The sequence below is a fragment of the Phalacrocorax aristotelis genome, chromosome W (assembly GCF_949628215.1).
Source record: "Phalacrocorax aristotelis chromosome W, bGulAri2.1, whole genome shotgun sequence".
Taxonomy (NCBI): Eukaryota; Metazoa; Chordata; class Aves; order Suliformes; family Phalacrocoracidae; genus Phalacrocorax; species Phalacrocorax aristotelis.
In genome coordinates this window covers 25,576,044-25,599,917 of record NC_134310.1, presented here as the reverse complement: position 1 = coordinate 25,599,917, position 23,874 = coordinate 25,576,044, and the positions used below count along the sequence as shown (strand labels likewise).

Sequence of the window (23,874 nt, the reverse complement as noted above, 5' to 3'; positions counted from 1 at the left end):
CTTGTCACTTGGTCAGTTGCCAATCACAACCTGTAAAATGCTTTTTTCATAATTTCATGAGCAGATTATTTTTCCCTGTGTTGTGTAAGCAGTGGAACATGTGTATATCATGTTTTTGCTGAAGAGGCTTTGTGACAAGCAGTTGTGGCTGTTGCTGGCTCTTTCCCCACTAGCGTGTTCCTGCTTCTACATCTTTTCTGAAAATATTGGTTTTGACATTTTTCTTTAGCTTAAATATATAATTTCAGAAAACCATATTAGTTGTCTGATGATAGTGACAGCAATTCTTTGAAGCTGTCTGTATGCTGGTAAGTAAATGAGGCAGCAGCGCATAGTCGATCAGGGATACTGAATTCCTTACTTCCATGTAATAACCTGCTGGTGGTAACTGCTGCAGTTGAATCCAGGTATCTAAACTTCACATGCATATAAGTTTGTGGGGTTTTTTTTTCATTTCAACATTGATTACACTTGTTGTATGCTACATCCAAGGGGAAAGGCAATGTTGTAGAGGCAGTGAAGAGGTGGTTTGTTCTGATTGCAGAGAAACAGGTGGATTTTTTTTAATGAAGATTACATGAACAATACATTGTTTGCTACATCTCAGTCAGGTTTGTCCTTCCTTCAGTCCAAAGAACTAGCCTGGTAGTTAGTATCATGGGGAAGATGGTGCTCCAGTAGGTTCTACGCATTAAATGTTCTGAAACTTGTAAGAAAAAGTGAACATTGACAGGCTATTTTTGCAATCTGTGACATAGATTTTTATAGCATTTGAAAGAGGAAGCATGCTTACTAGAAAGAAGTTTCTACCTTAGGGAAAGAAGGCTTTTTCCCTTCAAAATATTACTAAAAACAATTGTTTTTGAAGATGATAGGGATATAGGCCTGGCAATAGGATACTGAATCAGTGGCATGGCTGCTCTTGCAGAAGCTTTATCAGTTCATCTCTTTCATAAGTGCACTGAGCTCCATCTTATAGTTAGGAACTAGCAATTTCTAGTTGAAATGTATTCAGCATCACTTTATTCCTCTGCCATTGTTGTTCCTGAAGATAAATAACTTCTGTTCCTTTTGGAATTTACTCCCAATGTAAACTTAAAGGTATCAACCCAAGCTACAGTTGCGCTTTTTTTTTTTTTTTTTGCCAGACTAGGCAAGCCAAGGTCATTCAGTCTACTCACAGCCTAGCTCTCCATTCCTAAGATTGTCTTGGTAATGCTTGGTAATAGCTGTTTCATTTTGAGCTCTTTTCTGCAAAACTGATACCCAGCTAGTCAGTCTGGGGTGATTGCTGATTCAGTGATAACTTTCTGACTTGAACTCAACTGGAGGTTCTCTCCAGTGGCGGAACAAAAGCTGCATCTGCTTGCTCCAAGTAGGTTCTTGCAGCTGAAGTTAGTACCAGTTTAACTGTTCATCAGTGACAATGCAAGTCTGCCTATGCTGCTTCTTAAAGATAATTCAGTGGCAAATATTGCTAAATTCAGTTGACTTGCACTACAAATGCACTACACAGTTGCTATGTTATGCCTATGTTATGTTGCTTGTTTATCTTTTTCCCCTTTATTTTTCAGTGGGTGACAGTTTAGATAGCATTTACTTAACCTTTTAAGCACTTCTTTAAAATGCACAGTATAATAAAGCTGGTTTTCCTTTAGCAGGAATCAGAAGAACTCTCCTCTGACGAAGAGATGAAAATGGCAGAAATGCAGCCACCACTGATAGAAACCTCCATAAATCAACCAAAAGTGGTAGCTCTTAGAAATAACAAAAAAGGTTAGATACCATTAAAAAAAAACCCAATAGAAGTAGTATGCAATTCTGATAATTTCATGACTCAAAATGGCTAATTTTTCTGATTGAATTATGTAAAAGTAGATTTTTGTGTTTTAAGGTAGATGATCAGTTCTCTAGTTAAGTAATGAAAGCAGAAAAAAAATCGAAATTATCTTATACTTGAGTGTGTGGTAAAGAAAGCTGTGTTCACATCCTAATTTTCTTGATTCTTGTCATTAGTTTAAAAGCAGAGGGGGAAAGGAGATGCTTGTGTTTTGGGGGACCGTTAGCTTGAACACAGTCTTGATATGTTTAAGGATTGCAGAAAGTGGTATTTACTTTGGAAATATTCCATATTCCCCCCACCCCCCTGATTTTGTGGACGATTGCTGCTTTTGGCAATAGCACTTGTTTAAATTTCTCAGAGAAGCTGTGCTCTCTTCCTAAGGTTTAAGAATAATCTTCTCTTGTGGCAACTCCATCTCTAGAGTCACTTTACTCATGGTTTTTTCTTTCCTCTCACAGGAAGCTTCAGAACGTTGTTTTTGTTAACTAAGTTTTATAGTCTCTGAAAGATAATGTCAGTCTGGGTAACCATTTCCTTAAGAGTAAGGAATGACCTAGGATTCAGACAAAACAAAATTTAACAGTTGAAGAGCAAATTTTATTTTGCTTCACATGATATCCTAGTCCAGTACTTCCCAGGACAAAAGGCTTTTCTGGCCACTACATGTAAAAGGGTAAGATTTAGTGAGGATGAAGGAAAACCACACAGAGGTAGCAAGAAGAGTCTGATGTGAGGATCACATGCAGGTGAAAAGACTGATATTTATCAATGTTGTATTTGGGTTTTTATGCCTGGCTAAAGTACTAAGTCAAAACTTCTTTCTTGTCTCTGGAGATAGACATTAGTTTCACAAAACTTATGCTTTTGGTACGTGTAACTGTCTTGAAGTAAAAATTTAAATGTATTTGTACACTTATGTTTGCCCATGTCAAAATCATGGCTGGCTTGAAGACCCACAGATAAATGATTTTTATGTGGATGTAGGATGTAAGTATGCATGCATTATGCAAGAATCAATGTGCAGAGGTATAAATTACTCTGAAAATGTTGTCTTAAGTGATCTGCAAAGCATGGGAATGCATTGGTTCCAACTCCGCAGAAGAATATTTTTCTTTCCTGTTTTTAACATTTATAAAACTATATAGAGCTCATCCAGTGATCTAGGTCTTTCCAGACTGTTTGGTCTAATAAAAAGCTATTTAACAATGATAGAATGTTCAAAAGCAGAAACCATATACACTTTCAAAATCCTGCATGTGAAGCAGTGTACTTCGTATTCATAAGGGCCAATAGACTCATGTAATTAAAAACTTTTGAATCACTGCAAAAACAGAAATATGATTTGATAGATATTTTTGGGAAATATTACATAACGTAGTGCACTAGCTTATGCCAAGGAAACTTGGAATAAAGCAACAAGTTAAATTTCATTAACAGGTGAGGGCTGTTTACATTGAGACAAATATTTTTAAAATAGGAACTATTGCTGACAGTCTTTTGTAAGTTTATACAAAGTTTGCAAAGGTGTTAGCTTATATGTTAGTTTCCAGTAATAAGTATTACTGAAGAACAAGATACAATTTCTAAACACTAACATACATGTTACAGACATCTGTTTAATAGCCTTTTAACTAAATTGGCAAATTTTTATTTCAGATGATTCAAAAGATGCTGATTCCTTATCAGATGAAGCTACCCACAATAGCAATCAAAATAACAGCAACTGTTCCTCTCCTTCTCGAATGTCAGATTCTGTTTCCTTAAATACTCATAGTAGCCAAGATATTTCTCGTTGTTCTCCAGACAAAGAAACACATTCTGCTGTTTTATCCAAGATCAGGTTTGTAAAATACTGTATACCACTGAGCAAATATAATAGAAAAATGTTACTTAATCTTTCATATTACATGTCCATTCCTTTAATGATTCCTTTATTATCATTCATGAAATAATTTAAATTTTAATGTTTTAAAATAATGTTAAATAATGAAATAGTTCTCTTACCAAAAAAAAACCCCACCACCAAACCCAAAACCAACAAAAAAAACAGGAGGACGATAAAATTCAGAGGGCAATTTTAGTATATAAGACATGGTTCCTATCTGTTCTATTAAAATGGTATAATAATTTCATCCTTAATAATTTGTTTTCCCTGCAAAATGCTTTCAGTACACCATTTTAAAATCTCAGTGTTTTTATTTGCATAATGTTGAATATCAATTTGATTACTAACTTAATTATAAAAAGCATTTAGAAGCTTATAAAGAATGGACTTTACAGGTTGTTTCTCTTTTTGTGGTTCTAGTTAAAAGGTGCCTTTTTTAAATTTGCCAATAGAAATGAGATGTTTGTTCAAAATTGTCATGAAACTTGCAAGTATTTGATAAAAAAAATGGAGTTATTGTCGCTTTGTATTTTTTGACACTTTTAAACTCTTTAATAATTCCTGTTGAATTTAATTAAACTTCTGAAACCAGAACATGATCATGTAATTGATGACACAAACGAGAGTTGCCAAAATGAGCCCTCTGTATAATATATTTTTGTAATGGTAAGATAGCAAATCATGTGTTGTGTGGCTGTGTTGCATGTTAATCATTAATTTTTCTAAAACAGTTCTTAAAGGAATATGTTGGTTCCTTTTGGAATTTCTTTTAAGAGCCATCTTTTTTTCCAGGCAAAAAGATGAAAATTTGAATAATCTTTTGCAAAATGGAGGTGAATTGAGCATTACAGTAGAAGAAAAAATAAATCTGCAAGAGAAGGTTACAAATTTGTCTGAATACAAATTAAGCATTGAAGAAAGATTAGGCCTAATAAGAAAAGGTGTTGATCTAAGCATTCCTATGGAGGAGTGTCACAAATCAGACCAAAAAACCATGAATATCAATAAACTGGTTAGTGAAGAGGCAGTGCCAGTTCCTGTAGAAAGGTTACAAATACTTTCAGTAAAGGGCTTTTTGAATAACAGTATGAAAGAAGAAAGTGAGTACATGGAAAATGGAAATAAATATCCTATAAATAAAGTAAATGAACATCCTGAGGAAGCAGTACAGTCTCCCAGTAAAGATGAACTACCAAGAAGCACTACAGTTGATGGTGATTCTTCTGCTGAGCTGTCTGTTTCAAGGAGCACTGAAGAATTGTCCCCACAGAGAAGTGGTCCTGTGATGAAATCTCACAGCATCACCAGTATGGACACTGGTCTGAAAATCTACGGTATTGTTAATGAGAATGGATCTCAACAGCCAAACTCAGTGGTAAAATCAGCATCTGGTAGTGCAGATGGAAAAAACATAGTCCGAAGTAAATCTGCTACTCTTCTGCATGATCGGCCCTTGCAGGTTTTTCCTGGGCCATCATTGTCATCTGATTTCGTATCTTCTGCAAAAACTGTGTTCAAGTTTGACTTAAATCAAAATCCTGAAGGTACTAACGGAGTGAGAGGATCAGTGACAAGTGGTGCACAGATGTTCTGCACTCCCCAGTATAACATTCAGTACAGCAGCAGTGCAACAATGAAAGATACCTTGTGGCCCCAGAAACAAAACACCCAAGTAGAACAAGGCAGCTTACCTTCTTCACATCTGCTTAGGTCTGACAGCACAGAAATCCCCAGCTATGTAAAGCATTCTGCCAATATGACTTTATCCAATCATAACAATGTCCGAGCCAATGCTGTGTATAACACTCATCAACAGATGGCTGGGAGACACATAGATGTGTCGGCTATTCCACTGAATGATAGACTGCTCCCAGGAGCAACCAGACACACTCTTCAAAGGCAGAGCAGTGTACCCACTACAGCTTCTATAAATGTTGGGGATACTGGACCTTCAAGGTGGGCCTGCATTCCTGAAGGGGACTATTTAACATACAGAGACTTGCATTCAGTGGGAAGAGCTCTACAAGTAATGTCTGGGCAACAGAGACCTCTTTCTGCCGGGACATATAGCAACAATGGTCCAAATGTATCCCAACCACAGAGTGCTCATCCATCGGTGAATGAAATACCAGAAAGAACTATGTCAGTTAGTGACTTTAATTACTCATGGACTAGCCCTTCAAAGAGATCAAACCCAAGGGTTAACTCTGACCACTCTTTATTAGACCCTCCAGGAAAAAGTAAAGTCCCTCATGACTGGAGGGAACAGGTGCTGCGACATATTGAGGCTAAAAAGCTAGAAAAGGTAAAAATAATAATTTTTAAACTTTTTCTAACTTTCTGTTATCTGGATATGGAATAAGTTAAATATTCTGTGTTTTGAACTGCTTTTAATTACTAATGAAAATGTACTTCTGATACTACCTTAAAAAGGATAAACATGTTTGTGCTGAATATGTGAGAAACAGTCAAATGGTAGACTGTAAATGAACTTTTCACAGAATCACAGGTTGGAAGGGACCTCAGGGATCATCTAGTCCAACCTTCCCTCAAAGGAAAAAAAAGTCCCTGTTGTTTTTACACCATACTTTCCAGATTAGTCCAATTACTTCAGAATACATTAAATAATGGCGTATTGACCTTCTGGACTGCAAGGCCAGCTCTTTTAGGCCAGGTAATTTTTATCATTGCTGTAGCATTGTATTCATGTTATACTAAAATATTCTCTTACTACACTTCTTGATCTTCTATTTTGCCTTTTTTCCCCCTATTCCTTCACTTTAAGAACAAGGAAAAGAAAATCAGTAAAATCTATTTGGAAGTATAGGTAGGTCTACAGCTTCAGTTGCTGAAGAATTCAAAAGTTATAATTAATATATATTTGCCTCTAAGCCAGTTATCTTTTTAAGTTGGATATTTGACAGACTGTTGAATGAATATTTATTGTTGTGACATGAAAACACTTTAAAATCTTGTTCATTTCAGGAAATCACAGGAGGTTTTGATATAACTAGAGATGATGAAAAGGATTCTTTATATACTATAAATGGTCTCAAGAATTTGAGCTGATATGTAGAGCTGAACAATTATATATCTTCAAAGAATTTGAGAATGGAAGAATGTAACGTATGCTGTCCAGCTAAACCAATTTAAAATATCATCACTAAATATTGGGCAGAATGTCATTACCTGATCCTGTTTCCTTGGAGGGGAAGTGAAACAGCCAAAATATGTTTTGATTATGCCAGCTAGATGGATTTTCTTTTTCTTTTGAAAGAACATAGTATGGTTTGTGATTATTATGCTAAATACTTCGATATCCTTGATAGCTAAAGAAATTTAATTGGAGGTGGTTGAAAAAATTACTCCTACGAGGTGATCACAAACCTCACCATGTTCCAACACTAATAGTGCATTCTTTGATCTTCTGTTCTCCTGGATGCACATATCAAATATTACATGAAAAAACAGAGAAGTAAAAATCCCGGCAATACTTAAATGGCGAGGGAAATAAAGCTTCAGAATACTGCTAATGCAATTTGTTTATAGCTTTTTTCTATATCATCGATGTTTGACATGTTAGGAACAATATTTAATACGCCAGTGAGATCTCTTCAGGTACTGTAGCAGTGTAGTCACCTTGACTGAAGTGAAATTGGTTACCTGACTTGATTCCTTTTATATCTGTCCATACTTTCTGTTATGCTTTATATGTAATAATTTTTGTTTCCTACTAGAATGATATGGAATAGCTGTTATTGAGTTGTGCTGGTTTTGGCTGAGAAGGGGTTAATTCTCCTCACCGTGGGGGGTCAGCTACCTTTCCAGCTTCCCAGGCTCTGCCACGTGGCAGGGGACTGGGAGGGGCAGGGCCATGGTGGGGACTGCTGACCCGAACTGGCCAATGGAATGTGCATTCCATACCATGTGACACCATGACCAGTTTATTAAGGGGAGGCAGGTTGTGGCTCAGGAGTGGAGCAGCATTGGGTTGGTGGGTGATGAGTGGTTCTGTTGTGTGCGGTTTGTTCCCCTCCCTTCCCCGGGGTTTTGCGCCTCTCCTTTTTCTCCTTTACATTGCATTTCTGTTGTTGTTTCTTTTAATTTTAATTATTAAACTGTTCTTATCCCAACCCACGAGCGTTACCCTTCTGATTCTCTCCCCCATCTACCGGTGGGGGAGTGAGCGAGCAACTGTGTGGGGCTGAGCTGCCGGCTAAACCACAACAGTCTTTCTGGAGCCCAACATGGGGCTCAAGGGTTGGAGATAATAACAGCTGCTGGTCACAGCACCATGTGGTCCTTTTTGCAGTTGGTGTTCAAGATTGGTGTTGGTTTGTTGAGTCTGCTGTGTTCTGCTGTGATTAGTAATGTTTTGCCTACAAGATTTGTTATACAAACACTTGTTTTCAGCTTTACCTGGTATTTGGGGTTTTTGCTGAAACTGTTACTGTACTTTGGATACCACCTTGTTGAGGCAATTAGCAATTATACCTCCTCCTTGGAGAGATTTTATATGGAGGCAATACAGAAGAGTACCTTTGCAACTTTGTTCTATGATGTCTCTGCCTCTATTACAACCACCTTTTTGTATCTTGAACATCCTTGGGTGGTTAAGGTGCACTTATTTTTAGTTTTTGGGCATGTTGGTTTTGACTAAGCAACTTAAGAATATTACCCAGAAATCTACCCCAAGGCTTGATAGTTATGAGTGGCAGGGCATGTGGGATAGCATGGGCAAATACCTAGGGCAGTGGGCACCCCCAGTGTTTTGGAGTTTCACCCCTGAACAAGTGCAGAATCCTGAAAAGCTAGTAGAATATTTGGAGAAAGTATGTTGTTATGCTGGGAGCTCCAGAGAGCCACAGATAACTGCAATGTGCTGGCGCCTGGCCCATGCATACTGAGCCCTGCTCAGCAGTATTCAGGGCTCCCAAGGGGAAGAGAATGTCTCTGGATTGAAATGCAAAGCGACTGGCACTGTAGTCACTCCAGCCCTGAGGACAGGCACTGCAGCCACTCAAAACCCCACGACAAGTACTGGAGCTGGCTCAGAGAATCAACCCGTACCAGTATCAGTTGCCCCCATACACAAGATGAAATATTGGAAGCGGACATCAACTCGTTTAGAACGGGATGATGAAAAAGCAGAGCGCCGTCACGAGGAAAGGAGGAGGAAGTCATAAATTAAATAGAGACCACCCGATCCCTGTCCTTGAGAGAGTTGTGAGATATGTGAAAACATTTCAGCCGTCGTTCAGGTGAGCACACTGCCACCTGGCTGCTCCGATGCTGGGATAATGGGGCCAGTAGCCTGGAACTAGAGGGAAAAGAAGCCAAACAACTGGGATCCCTTCCTGGGGAAGGGGATGTTGACAAAGCAATTGGGAAAAAAAAACACAAGCCCTCAGCCTCTGGAGGCAACTCCTGTCTGGAGTGAAGGAAAGGTATCCCTTTAAAGAAGATGTTACATATCGCCCAGGAAAATGGACAACTATGGAGAATGGCATCCAGTATCTAAGGGAATTAGCTGTGCTTGAGGTGATTTATGGTGACCTGGATGATCAACGGTCATCCAAAGATCCAGATGAAGCCGAGTGCACACGACCCATGTGGCAGAAGTTTGTACGGAGCGCACCATCCTCGCATGCAAACTCATTGGCAGTAATGTCCTGGAAAGGGGACGAGACACCAACGGTGGCGGAGGTGATTGATAGACTCCGGGATTACGAAACAAATATCTCTTCCTCGCTCGTCTCTGCTGTGGAGGAAATATCCCAAGAGGTCCAGCAACTCAAAGAAGATCTGTCCTACTCCCCACCTCGACAGAGCAGTGTCTCAGCTGTTAGGAATAAGCATCCTTTGGCTCAAAGGAGGGGATACACACCACGGGCCACCCTATGGTTCTACCTGCGTGACCACGGAGAGGACCTGATGAGGTGGGATGGCAAGCCTGCCTCGACCCTACAGGCACGAGTGTGTGAGCTGCAGGGAAGAACAGTCACTCAGGGAGGCTCTTCCAGGAAAGCTGCTGCTCCAATTTCCAGTGAGCCAGTCCCCAGACAGAGGAGTAGAAGTGCTGATTTTTTTTCTAAGCCTAATAGAGAGACTCCTGATAAACATTTACAGGAAGTGAGTTGTGAATGCCATGATCAAGACTAGAGGGGCCCTGCCTCCAGCCAGGTGGAGGAAAGGGATAACTGGGCTTACTGGACTGTGTGGATCCGATGGCCTGGCACATCTGACCCACAGGAGTATAGAGCTTTAGTGGACACCGGCGCACAGTGCACCTTAATGCCATCAAACTATATAGGGGCAGAACCCATCAGTATTGCTGGAGTGACAGGGGGATCCCAAGAGCTAACTGTATTGGAGGCTGAAGTGAGCCTCACTGGGAATGAATGGCAAAAGCACCCCATTGTGACTGGCCCAGAGGTTCCGTGCATCCTTGGCTATCTCAGGAGAGGGTATTTCAAGGACCCAAAAGGTTACAAGTGGGCTTTTGGTGTAGCTGCCTTGGAGACGGAGGAAACTAAAAAACTGTGTACCTTGCCTGGCCTCTCGAAGGACCCTTCTGTTGTGGGGTTGCTGAAGGTCAAAGAACAACAGGTGCCAATCGCCACCACAACAGTGCACCAGCAGCAATATCGCACCAACAGAGACCCCCTGATCCCCATTCATGAACTCATTCACCAACTGAGGAGCCAAGGAGTCACCAGTTTAGACCCACTCACCCTTTAACAGTCCCATAAGGCCAGTGCAGAAGTGTAATGGAGAGTGGAGGCTAACAGTAGACTATCGTGGCCTGAATGAAGTCACTTAACCACTGAGTGCTGCTGTGCCAGACATGCTAGAACTTCAGTACGAACTGGAGTCCAAGGCAGCCAAGTGGTATGCCACAATTGATATTGCTAATGCATTCTTCTCAATCCCTCTGGCAGCAGAGTGCAGGCCACAGTTAGCTTTCACTTGGAGGGGCGTCCAGTACACCTGGAATTGACTGCCCCAGGGGTGGAAACACAGTCCTACCATTTGCCATGGACTGATTCAGACTGTGCTGGAACAGGGAGAAGCTCCAGAACACCTTCAATACATTGATGACATCATTGTGTGGGGCAACACAGCAGAAGAAGTTTTTGAGAAAGGAAAGAAAATAGTCCAAATCCTTCTGAAAGCTGGTTTTACCATAAAACAAAGTAAAATTAAGGGACCCACACAAGAGATCCAGTTCTTAGGAACCAAATGGCAAGATGGATGTCGTCAGATCCCAATGGATGTGATCAAAAAAATAACTGCCCTTTCTCCACCAACTAGCAAAAAGGAAACACAAGCTTTCTTGGGCGTTGTGGGTTCTTGGAGAATGCATATTCCAAATTACAATATGATCGTAAGCCCTCTCTATCAAGTGACACGGAAAAAGAATTATTTCAAATGGGGCCCTGAGAAACAACAGGCTGTTGAACAGATTAAACAGGGGATAGTTCATGCCTTGGGCCAGTCTGGGCAGGACAAGATTTAAAAAATGTGCTCTACACTGCAGCCGGGGAGAATGGCCCTACCTGGAGCCTCTGGCAGAAAGCGCATGGGGAGACCCGAGGTCGACCCCTAGGGTTTTGGAGTCGGGGATACAGAGGGCCCGAAGCCTGATGTACTCCAACTGAAAAAGAGATATTGGCAGCATATGAAGGGGCTTGAGCTGCTTCAGAAGTGGTTGGTACTGAAGCACAGCTGCTCCTGGCACCCCGACTGCCAGTGCTGGGCTGGATGTTCAAAGGAAACGTCCCCTCTACACACCATGCAACTGATGCTACATGGAGTAAATGGGTTGCACTGATCACCCAGTGGGCTCAGGTAGGAAACCCCAGTCGCCCAGGAATCTTGGAAGTGATTATGGACTGGCCAGAAGGCACAGACTTTGGACTATCACCAGAGGAGGAAATGACACGTGCTGAAGAAGCCCCACTCTATAACAAACTGTCAGAAGATGGAAAGCAATATACCCTGTTCACCGATGGGTCCTCTTGTCTTGTGGGGAAGCACCGGAGATGGAAGGCTGCTGTATGGAGTCCTACATGACAAGTAGCAGAAACTGCTGAAGGAGAAGGTGAATCGAGCCAGTTTGCAGAGGTAAAGGCCATCCAGCTGGCCTTAGACATTGCTGAATGGGAAAAGTGGCCAGTGCTCTATCTCTATACTGACTCCTGGATGGTGGCAAATGCCCTGTGGGGCTGGCTGCAGCAGTGGAAGCAAAGCAACTGGCAGCGCAGAGGTAAACCCATCTGAGCCGCCACATTGTGGCAAGATATTGCTGCCCGGGTCGAGAACCTGGTTGTAAAGGTACGTCATGTAGATGCTCACGTCCCCAGGAGTCGGGTCAGTGAAGAACATCGGAACAACCAGCAGGTGGATCAGGCTGCCAAGATTGAAGTGGCTGAGGTGGATTTGGACTGGCAACATAAGGGTGAACTATTTCTAGCTCGGTGGGCCCATGACACCTCAGGCCATCAAGGGAGAGATGCAACATACAGGTGGGCTCGTGATCGAGGGGTGGACTTGACCATGGATGTTATTGCACAGGCTATCCACAAATGTGAAACTTGCGCCATGTCCTGTGGCGACATGGCACCCCAGAGAGAATTGAGTCAGACAATGGGACTCATTTCCGAAATAGCCTCATAGACATAGCTGACCCCGACTGGCCAATGGCATGTTCATTCCATACCATGTGACACCATGACCAGTATATTAAGGGGGGGGCACTTTGTGGTTCGGGAGCGGCCCGGCGTCGGGTCGTTGGGCTGTGAGCGGCTGCGTTTTGTGCGGTTTGTTCCGGCAGTTAGTTCCCTTCCCCCCGGGCTTTGCGCCTCTCATTGTTCCCCTTTACCTTGCATTTCTGTTGTTGTTTCTTTTAATTTTAATTATTAAACTGTTCTTGTCCCAACCCATGAGTGTTACCCTTCTGATTCTCTCCCCCATCTACCGGTGGGGGAGTGAGCGAGCGACTGTGTGGGGCTGAGCTGCCGGCTAAACCACGACAGAGTTCTTAGCTGTGCATCTAATTTAATAGTTTTTTAGAAGTCTGGTTTGTATGTGTGTATTTCTTTTTTTCTGGCCTTGAAGAGGTTTAAAGTAGCTTTTACTTAGCAATCTGAGACTTATTTATGGGTTTAAAAGTGAATGTGTATATAACTGTTTACTTGATTTTCACTGGGATATGACTGACTTTTTTAAACAAATCTGAAGTGTGAAAAATGTAGATATGATCCTATATGGCAGCTGGCAAATATGATACTGTGGAAAATCTAGGGATTCACTGGGTATTTCTGTGGCGTTTCATGACATGGACTCCGTATTCATGCACAAGCAAAGCCGAAGTTGTTTATTAACAGAAGAGCAGCCTTAATATAGTCTGCCTCCTGAGCTAGTATTTTTCCCTTCTCTCCCCCTCTGAATGTGTTCTACCACACTAGCTCCACATATGGTATAAACGTAGATAAGCGCGCTCTCCTGCTTCGGTGCTCCAGCTGTGCCCCTGACCTTCTGTCCCACATATCAAGGCCTCAGTTCTGTGTTTTTGTGGGTTGTTTTTCTATCCCACGGCTTGCATCCAATAAGGGCGATGAGATCTCTAGTGCTGTCAATGGAGGCCACATTCACTTATTCCACAATTTCTTTGCTCTTTTAAAATAATGGTTTCAGATATTTCTGTTTGTAATTAAAAATTAGCTTTTGGGGGGAGGTTAATCTATAAACCAGACTTCTGAAATGTTTTGAAATCCCAAAAAAATTTCAGTAATTACAGAACTTATTTAAGGTACAAGCATTTATTGGAAATCGCTTTGACAACACTTTCATGGATTTAAAATGGCATTTATTTTTAAAGCATAAGATACAACACTGACAAAAACAGATAAACAAAATTAAGCATTATGATGAATATTTAATTCATATCTTCTTGCCTGTTGGTTATACACAACAGTATAGGTTAATAGTATTGCATTTGCTGTGACTCTTCTGAGTCTGTTATTGAATTTAATCATGTTTATTATTTCTGTGCTGTGCTTCTTAGGAAAGAGTCTGTAGTGGGTTTTTCGGGGTTGGTTTTGTTGGGGATTTTTATGTGAAACTCCTGAAGTACTTGTTTGTTTTAATAAAATTTAGTAACTGGAGAGGGGGTGGGGGTGGGTGAACCCACTTAAATAATTTTGGCTTATTGGCCAAAATTGGAGAAGCTAGTTCTTAGGGGTTTTTATTAGCCCTTTTTAACTGATACAGGTGGAAAAAAAACTTTCAAGAGTTTAATTTGCATGAGGAGTCACATTTTATTGTGTGGTAGAGGAATTTCTCATCCATAAACTGCAATAATAAATATCTGCAATGGTTATCTGCAAATATCTATTATATTATATTTTGATGTGCTGAGTAAGCAGAAACAGTTGCTGGGCCTGATTCTATCCTTTCCTTACATATGTCTATTTTCTTTTTTGTTGTTGTTGTTGATCTCTTGGTAGTTCATCAGGTGCATGTTTGCTTTCAATTCTAATTTCATCTGGAATTAAGTGCTCTATTTTTTATCTACTTTTTCTACTATTTATCTAGAACGGCAGAGCTTTCAGAGAAGAGGTCATAAAGTTAGATTCCTACTTTTCATTTCAGAAATTAAAATAGGTGGTTGTATTCTCAAAGTTGTCAATGTGTGGTGCCTTATTTAAAAAAAAAAAAGTCCAAGTGTTGCAGTATTGATATAGAATATCAGGTTTAATCAAAGCTTGAATTTTTTCCTGAGTTTTTTTTTCTCTACATACCTAATTTAGAAAAAATTTTTAATTGGTATGGCCTCAGATCCTTTCCAAGTTAAGCTTGTTTAAATATGTCAAGGGAAGTAACTTCTGTGGGTCTGTGCACACATAAAATTAAGTGCTTAAGTGTTTATAAGATGAAGAATATTTTGACACTGATAAATTACAGGAATGCTATCCATTCAGTAGCTGTCAGTTTTAAATTTTTATTTCAGTTTTATTTTGTTTCTCCATTTTTAATGGACTACTGAATCATCAATGCGTTATATTTTGTAGAGTTCAGAAATCAATACATCACACATCAAAAGGAATAAAATTCTTGTGCATTTTGAATGTAAACAAGAAAAGTTCTGACCCTGCAAACATTTGACAGTAGAATTTAAATTATATGTATTTCTCCATATGTAACTCTTCAATAGGAATGCTGTCACTTATTGAAGATATTGAATATAAATTTTTTTTAATTCAGGTTCAGAAACCTAATAATCCCCCCCAGTGACTGAAGGAGAATAGTTTCATAATGTTCAAGTTCCTCTTGTTTGGGATAAACTACTGTCTTACTAGAATTCTATAAGATTTCAAACAAAGCTTTCTTTTAGCTTTTTTTAGCTTTTTTAAAAGGCTAATACTTACGTTTAGAAGTTAAGTTACCAGTTAAGTCTATTCTAAGATAAGTAGAATACAGAGTCTTGTTCCCTGCAAATATTTTAATTTTATTAGTTCCTTTCTATACCAAAATTTAATGGATTGCCAAGAGAGACTCCAGCCAGTCTTAAAATTATGACAGTATTATCCAATAGAAGTTCTTCTAAGTAAATTCCACTGTTGTCTTGCACCTGAGTAAATGCATTAAGGTACTTCAGTTCCCAAAAGACACGCTTTCAAAATCTGAAATTGTTAATTCTCTTTTAAGGTGCAAAATAGAGAACATGTTCTGACTTTTAGCATTCAAAAAGAATGTAAATAAACCCTAGAACTATGCTACTAGCTGTCTGCATCTAAACTGATTCCTTTAGAGACTAATTTTGACTACAAATCCTGATTTATATGCTGAATACTTTTTACTTTATACATAGCCATTTTTTCTTGATATGTTGTAGCTTTTAATATGTGTTCTTCACATTTGAATAACTGATTTCTAGTAAACAGCTTTCACAAAAATATAATGGAACATGGCATGTATATTGGTTAGTGTATATTAGAGTAGCTGAAATGAGATTTCTCAAGCCTCAAATATTTGAATTATTATTTTGCAGGCCATTATGCCCTAAGACACTGTAGCAAGTCAGGTAGAGAATGCAGTTGGTACTTGGAATTAACATTCATATTTAATCTGAAGTTTAAACCATGCATTTATTCCATATTTAATTTATTTTTAATAAATTGGAATTAAAATGGGGGGTGGCATCTGCATATCCATATCTCTGGAAGTCTTCTCTGGTGCAGCAATCTTCAGAAATCTTCCTAGGAAATGCACAACCTTCGTTGTGCTTGTGTTGAGAAGCAAAATTAAGAGGGATACCATTCACTCTCCAAATGCCTCCGTTTCTCTCTTCCCAATTACGACTCCATGTAACTTAAAATAGTATTTGTTATGTACAGTTTGTACTTGTGAATTCCTTCTAACTTAGTGTTGAGACACTATGCCCAATGTAGAGAAGGAGAAAAATGGTGTTTGCAGTACTTCTTGTATCTTCTCTACATCAATTGCACAGTTTTTGTACTTTGGAAAAAGTCTCTACCAAGGAAGGAGATTTTATAAACCCTTGAATAAAACATTTCTCAAGCTATGTAATCACCTTGAAGCCCACTAAACTGAGTTAACTGAAATCTTAATTCCTGATGGACAAGTTTGTGCCTCTACAAATTATAGGAAAGTTCTACCTCCTATTGAAGATCTACCTTAGATTGTCACTATTTATTGACCATCTCTTTGGGTCCTTCTCAGAGAAGAGTGAATCTAATGGATCTAGGGCTCTTTATAGTAAGATGGTCTGCTAGAGACACTTTCAGAAGTGTGCTGGTTTTGGCTGAGAAAGGGTTAATTCTCTTCACTGTAGCACCTGTAGTAGTCAGGGTCCTTTCCAGCTTCCCATGCTCTGCCATGTGGGCAAGAGGCCGGGAGGGGTGGGGCCACAGCCAAGACAGCTGACCCCGACTGGCCAATGGGATGTTCATTCCATACCACATGACACCATGACCAGTACATTAACAGGGCAGTTGGCGCATAGGGGTTGTTGTGGCTTGGGGACTGGCAGTGTTGGGTCGGTGGGTGGTGAGCAGCTGCATCATGTGTGGTTTATTTTGGTGGTTCTTCCCCACCCTGGGTTTCACCTCTTTCTCTTGTTATTTTCCTTTTTATTATGTTATTATTGTTGTTATTGTTTTATTTTAATTATTAAACTGTTCTTATCTCAACCCACAAGCGTTACCCTTCTGATTCTCTCCCCCGTCCTGCTGGTGGGGGAGTGAGCGAGCGGCTGTGTGGGACTGAGTTGCCAGCTAAACCACAAGAAGAAGATAACTTTCTAGTCTCACTATGCATTCCCTCTATTTTAGTCTTTTTGCCGTTTACAGAAGATGTAGAGATATAGGAGCCTTTGAGAGGAGCTTCCTGTAGGGAGACTTTGGGGAGTTGCCTGTACTAGTGGGGAAAAGGCCATCTGGCTAATTACATAGAATATTTTTAGAAGAGTTGTAGGAAGATGCTTTGAGACACTAAGGAGCTAAGGAAAACTGGCTTTATTGGTTTCATCTGGGTGTTAGGACTGAAACTTAGAGGAGCAGTAAGCTCAGCTAGAATGTTTAGTAAAGAGAGACTTGAATGCTGAGTACAATTTTCCCCTCCCAAGAGGGGAATAGCTTCTGGAGACTTGTCTGGAAGCTTGTAAAAAATACATTGACTAGAGAACAAGGTAGGTGTAGAAGAAGAGCATGAAGAAAGCTCACTGTGCCATTGAGTGGGAGGTTATCCAAGAGCCTTGGCCAAGAAAAGCCAAGTATTGTCAGTAAATACTATTTTCAAAGAGGGTTTCAAATGATTGTGCTACCAGAGCATCTGGGGAGTATGAATACGCAGAGATGTATGACTTTGATTATCTTGTGAAACTAAAACTAGTTTAATAAAGTTAGTATGAAAGAGCAAATATCTGCCTGAGAACTAGTGACTATTTTCAAAATCAGATTAGTATGTGTAGACAACAGACAAACACCAAAATATATGTATGAGTTGTTGCAGTATCTTAGTCAAATTCTATATATTTTGAACTTTTTTACTTGGAAAACTTTGAAAAAGGTTTTGATGCTTTGTGGTATATCTTTTACTATTATCATGTTTTTTCCATGGGTCTCTGTCAATGTTTTAAGATAGGTTTGTTTCATTTCTCAGGTGGTACATGGGGGATTTCACTTTTCTTTTGTGTGCAGTCTCTTTATTTTTTTTTGTTCTTATAAATGTCCTTGGTGGCAAGATGGTAATGTCTACTACTTTCTTTTTATTACCCTTGCCAGTATTGCAGAGGTCAGGTTTGCAAGGTAATGAAGCTCAAAACCAAACTGCTATTGCTTCTGTCCTTGAGCTCACGTTACCTGTTTGATTGCCTGCAGTGGCACAGGGATGGACTCCAAGGTTTCTTACAGCTTCTCTTTACATGAAGCTTGTTAACATTCTTGAATGAAGTGTTATTAGAATGCATTGTGGATGTTGACAGCATTGCAATAACAAGAAAACCCAGTCAGTCAAATTTCTGTCTCTGTAAATTTTTTTTGTACTGTACCAGTAAGGGGGGGGGGGGAATGAGACAAAATAATAACTGGTAATTAGATGGGTTTCTAAAGATGGGTATCTTGACTGCCAGCTCCTCTTCCTACAACATATTTTATATATTCCAAATTTAATGAAAACTTAGAAACTTTGATAAGCTGTGCACCTTTGTTTTTCCAGATACATGAACATTTGAATTACTCTATTTACATGTAATTCTGCATGTAAACTGCTAATTGCATGCTGATTTACAGTAAATAAAGGTAAATAGGAGTCACTAAGTTTTTTTACTTATAACAAGTGGTATTGTTCTTGCATGTTTTTTATCTTGCATGACAATGGAATATGCTTCTATTAGTCCATGTATAACATGTCTTGTGGTTTATGCATGCTGCACTAATCTGTGTTAAATCTGTCCCCTCTTTATTCAGAGCATGCTGTCTGGGTCCTTTAATTCCAATTATGCTGCAGTTAGCAACTTTCACTATGGCAGCTCTAGGGATCTGCATGGCAGCCAGGGTAGTGTTGCCTTGAGTGTTGCAGACAGAAGAGGTTCTGGTGTGCATATTGTTCAAGTGAGTACCTACAGGAGGCTATTGCAATATATAGAAGGGGAAAGAATAAACTGAGAGGTGTCATTAAATTGATAGTTGTCCTTTTATATATGGACAATGCTTTCAATAAAAAAAAAATCAGCGCATAATTTATATTATTATAGGCATTAAATCAAAGACTGCCTTCACTTTATACACTTTAACCTTATTGCAAGACTTGTCAATTTAATGTCATTGATTTTTCTAATTGGCTTTTATAGATGGTTGAACATATGTAAAACTGTCTGGTTTCGTTGTACATATATGAGCAAGAGATTAGCATTCTGAATTTAACTTAAGTTGATAAAGGTTTGAACAAAATTTTATTATGCTTCTCCTCCTACAAACAAATTCTGATGTAAACTGTGTAAAGATACACTAGGCATTCAAGAAAATTATTTTGTTTGTAAGAAAATGTGAGGAATCAACTCCTTAACTCTGAGGTTATGATATCCATAGTGAGCAGGATAAAGTCAACAGAAGACTTCTAACCATGTGAATCCTTCAATAAGCAGTCTTTAGCATTTGTTGACTTTTCTTATCAATGTATTGGTGATCAAAGACACCTCTGCAGTTGATAGTTTTTGTAAATATCCAGTAGTATTTTATCGGTGTGGTGTCTTGGCTAGTAAGATTTTTCTACGTAAACAATGTACTAGTTAAAGAAGATAAAGAATGACAAAACCCTTAAAATATTTTATTCTGGGCTTCTTATGAGAATATTATAATTTGAATAATATGAAGACATTCTTCCTTACTGCTCCATTCTGTTTAAAGCACCCCCAGGCTTCTACTCCAGGAGACCAATGCCAGGATGAGGTATTAATTACAGGACAGCAGAATTACTCATCTGCCATGCTTAGTCTCAAAGATATTTCTCCAGATGGTATGAAGAAAATAGCTGTCCAGGTAATTAACTACATGATACCATGGATAGGTTATATTTATTATTTGTAGAAACATATACTGGGATAGTAGTTGGAACTGGGACTTCTTTAAAATGTAAAACAGGATTTCACTTTCACCTAGGTATTGAAGGTGGCATAACTGAATGTGCTGGTTTTGGCTGAGAAGGGGTTAATTCTCCTCACTGTAGGGGGTCGGCTACCTTTCCAGCTTCCCGCGCTCTGCCGCGTGGCGGGGGAGGGGGGGGGCTGGGAGGGGCAGGGCCGTGGTGGGGGCGGCTGACCCCGACTGGCCAATGGCATGTTCATTTCATACCATGTGACTCCATGAACAGTATATTAAGGGGGGGGCAGGTTGCAGCTCGGGAGCGGCGCGGCGTCTCATCGGCGGGCGGCTGCGTCGCGTGCGGTTTGTTTCAGCGGTTCGTTCCCCCTCTCCCTCCCCTGGGGCTTTGCGCCTCTCGTTGTTCTCCTTTACATTGCATTTCTGTTGTTGTTTCTTTTAATTTTAATTATTAAACTGTTCTTATCCCAACCCATGAGCATTACCCTTCTGATTCTCTCCCCCATCTACCGGTGGGGGAGTGAGTGAGCGACTGTGTGGGGCTGAGCTGCCGGCTAAACCACGACACTGAAATAGCATCCTCTTTTTGGAAGACAAAATAGTTAACTATATGAAGGGGGATAGCTTTCATTTACTTTAGTAGGGACTTTGAAAGAAGGAATTTGCAGCAAAAGACATAATTCAAGTGGAAATTGGAATATGACAGATGACTTCAGGAAAGCAAACTGAAGCTGGTTAAAACTTTTAAAGAACAAACTTGAAATCTTTTGTGATGATATTCTGATAAACTAGAATTTGTAGGAGATATTGTTTTCATCTCTAAGGACCATCTATACAGACAGGACTTATTACAGTGAAACCAAATGGATGCTCGTAAGTTATTACGATGCAGCAATCTATTTTATTTTTATAACTTCAGTAATTTCAGTTGCATTTTTACAGACATTGGATATTGGGAATTTGCATAGTTGTTGATACATGTTGCCTATTGTCATGGTTTCAGCTGGGATAGAGTTCATTTTCTTCACTGTAGCTGGTATAGTGCTGTGCTTTGGATTTGGTATGAGAATAATATTGATAACACTGATATTTTTAGTTGTTGCTGGGTAGTGCATACACTAGTTAAGGACTTTTCCAGCCTCCCATGCTCTTCCAGGGGCACAAGAAGCTGGGAGGGGAGGGGGCACAGCTAAGAGTGGATTCAAACTGGCCAAAGGGAGATTCCATATCATATGATGTCATGCCCAGTATGCTACCTGGGAGAGGAGCTGGCCGGGGAAAGCAATGATTGCAGCTCAGGGACTGGCAGCATTGGTCAGCCAGTGGTGAGCGGTTGCATCAATTGTTGTTTGGTTTTTTTCCCTCCCCCCAAGGTTTCACCTCTCTCTTGTTGTTTTCCTTTTCGTTATATTATTGTTGTTTTATTTTAATTATTAAACTTATCTCAATCCACAAGTTTTCTTAATTTTGCCCTTCCTAGTCTCTCCCCCATCCTACAGGGGTGGGGGGAGTGAGCGAGTGGCTGTGTGGTATTTAGTTGCTGACTGGGGCTAAACCATGACACCTATATAAACTCTACCTCTGGCAATACAACAAATAGTTTTCTTGTAATGCTTTAGATTTTTCAGAAAAGGCAGTAGAAAATTGTGTAAATATAATACATCTGATCTGTAAATAAGCTAAAAAACTACATGTACACATTGCCATTTCTCAGAATCATTTTTGCATAGAAAACTCATACTAACAGAATAGGTTCTGATATGCGTCCATTCACATAGCATGATTAAATGTTGAAATTTGCACACTTAAGTTATTTATGATATTGAGAAATAGAGTATTTTAATAGCCTTGTATGCTATAACTAGTGGAATAATGGTGGTAGATAGAAAAATCTGTAACTCATGACTGCAGCTTTTTTTGAATGTGGGAATCATACAGATGGATGAGTGACTACTTAGGCTGGGTAAGAGTGTGAGCCATATGGGTGAGGAGGGAAAAGGCTGTCCGTCTCAATGCAGAGCTGAACAGTAACTCTGAGGCTTCAGTAAGAAATGTTGTCATCTCAGCATTGTTTTTAGTGAAATGGTTTGAATGCACTGTATGTCTTCAGTTGTGTACCTTACTGCTGTTTGTCATCATTATACCTATCAAATCAGTGACAGTTTAAAAAAAAAATTTATTGGAAATATCATTAGTTTTCATATTAAAATCTTGAACTTGTATGTGAATTTGCCCAGGTTTTCTTGTGAAGTAGTCACCAAAAGATGCTCAGAGCATATAATTTCTGTCTGCTAGCTATGTGGGATTCTTATTTTTTTGTATGATCTACTGGGAATTCTTACAAAAACCTCTGAATTTTATGCAATAAAAGTGCAAACTATAATGATATCAACCAAGTGTCAATGCTGTCAGTTGCACTGCCAGAAAATGATGATTGTGATAACTCAGTGAAGCAAGTGCTAAAAGGAAAGACCTTGTCTAGTCTGTTCTAGATGATTTGCACTCAAAGTAAGTTTTTGGTTTCCAGATTTTTTTCCTCAGGAGGTCAGAGCTGATGAACATAATGAAAATTGAGTACAATTGTACATGATCCAAAAGACTAGTTTTAGTAATGTTCCTAGAATTAAAAGCAGTCTAGCATGAGAAATATTGAAATAATAAAGGAGGAATTGAGGATTGATGCTTATAAAATGTGTGACATTGAGTATTCATGTCTTATTCAGATACCTTTGGCAAATGGGCAAACGTGTCAGCCTCAGAGACCTCATGCAAACTATAGCCAAGTCCATCATCTCCCTCCTCAATTGTCAGTAGCAAGACACCCATCTAGAGAACACTTAATTGATTATCTGATGTTGAAAGTTGCCCACCAACCTCCCTGTACCCAGTCTCAGTGTTCCCCCAGACAAAGCCACAAATTGGCAAAGCAAGAGGTAAGGATAAAATCTGTCAGTGACAGTGGATTGTTATATTTTTGTTTTATTGCTGTTTCTATGTAGATGGTGACAGAAATCATATAGGAATTTACCTCCAGCAGAAGACAATGTTATCTCAATGCGGTTCTACTACTGAAATCACACATTCCTTCTAGTTTTGAGCTTTTTCCTTTTAATGTGAACATTTTTAAAGAGAAATGTGGTAGTTTCTTAACAGAATGTACAAGAAACTTATGCTTGCATTTTTATACTGAGATAGAAATTTATTTCTTGACTACGTTTATTGATCACCAACTAATTATTGATGTAGTAACTGAAAAAATTACAAAGTAGCAATACAACTTAAAGTTCATTTATTCATTGCTATCCAGAATTGTTCAAAAACCTGCAAATGTAGAGAGTGTGCAGCCCTAAACAAAAACCAGGATTAAAAAAAGTGTAAGCATCTGATGCATGTCTGATAATTAATCAGTTTTATTTATGATATACAGATGTGGGTAAGAAATTCTTATGCAATTTAATGGCTCTGTCATTGTGGGCAACTTTCTGTTCTTGGACACAGGATATTTCCTCTGTATTGTTTTGGGGTTTGAGAAAATACTGAGAGCTATGTTTTAATTCTGTGCTAGAATGAGAACATCAACTTCTTGTGTAAAATAAGTTTTCTTGTCAACTCTTCTGGCAAGAAAAAGGGGAGACAGTGTTGGCTATGTAGAATTTAAAGTGAAATTAGGAACTAGGTTTGATTTATTTTTTTTAATTCAGCTGGAAGTAGCAAAGAAATAAGAAGTTCTTCATATGAACATGTATATTTGCTGGGGGCATTAAATTCATTTACACAATATCTAAATATATCTGAATTTAAAGCCTACATGGACTACATGATTATAATCATAGCGATATTGGAGTAAAGCTTGTACAATGATAGAAGATGCTGTTTGTTATAATTAATTTAGCCTTAAACGGAATTTCAATTAAAGTTTACAATTTATTGAATAGAGACAAGCAAGCAGCGCTGGATGCACGGGGGATCCTTCCACCTAACGTGCATGCCGTCATACAATACTACAGGGTTTATATTCAGTT

The 23,874-nt window shown here is 39.2% G+C and overlaps 1 protein-coding gene across 13 annotated transcripts in view; it reads left to right on the top strand.

The window, feature by feature from the left end:
• The window catches only part of LOC142049445 (erbin-like), a 159,059-nt gene that overhangs the window by 122,704 nt on the left and 12,481 nt on the right, over positions 1–23,874 (top strand). For 6 of the 13 annotated variants that reach the window (XM_075077170.1, XM_075077165.1, XM_075077166.1 and 3 more), the window contains 6 exons: positions 1,659–1,776; positions 3,500–3,683; positions 4,521–6,033; positions 18,722–18,865; positions 19,661–19,792; positions 22,576–22,785. In XM_075077170.1, the coding sequence (XP_074933271.1) occupies positions 1,659–1,776; positions 3,500–3,683; positions 4,521–6,033; positions 18,722–18,865; positions 19,661–19,792; positions 22,576–22,785 (2,301 nt within the window). The remainder of the gene's footprint in view (positions 1–1,658; positions 1,777–3,499; positions 3,684–4,520; positions 6,034–18,721; positions 18,866–19,660; positions 19,793–22,575; positions 22,786–23,874) is intronic. The other 7 variants (XM_075077174.1, XM_075077173.1, XM_075077172.1 and 4 more) reach the window with 5 other exon arrangements.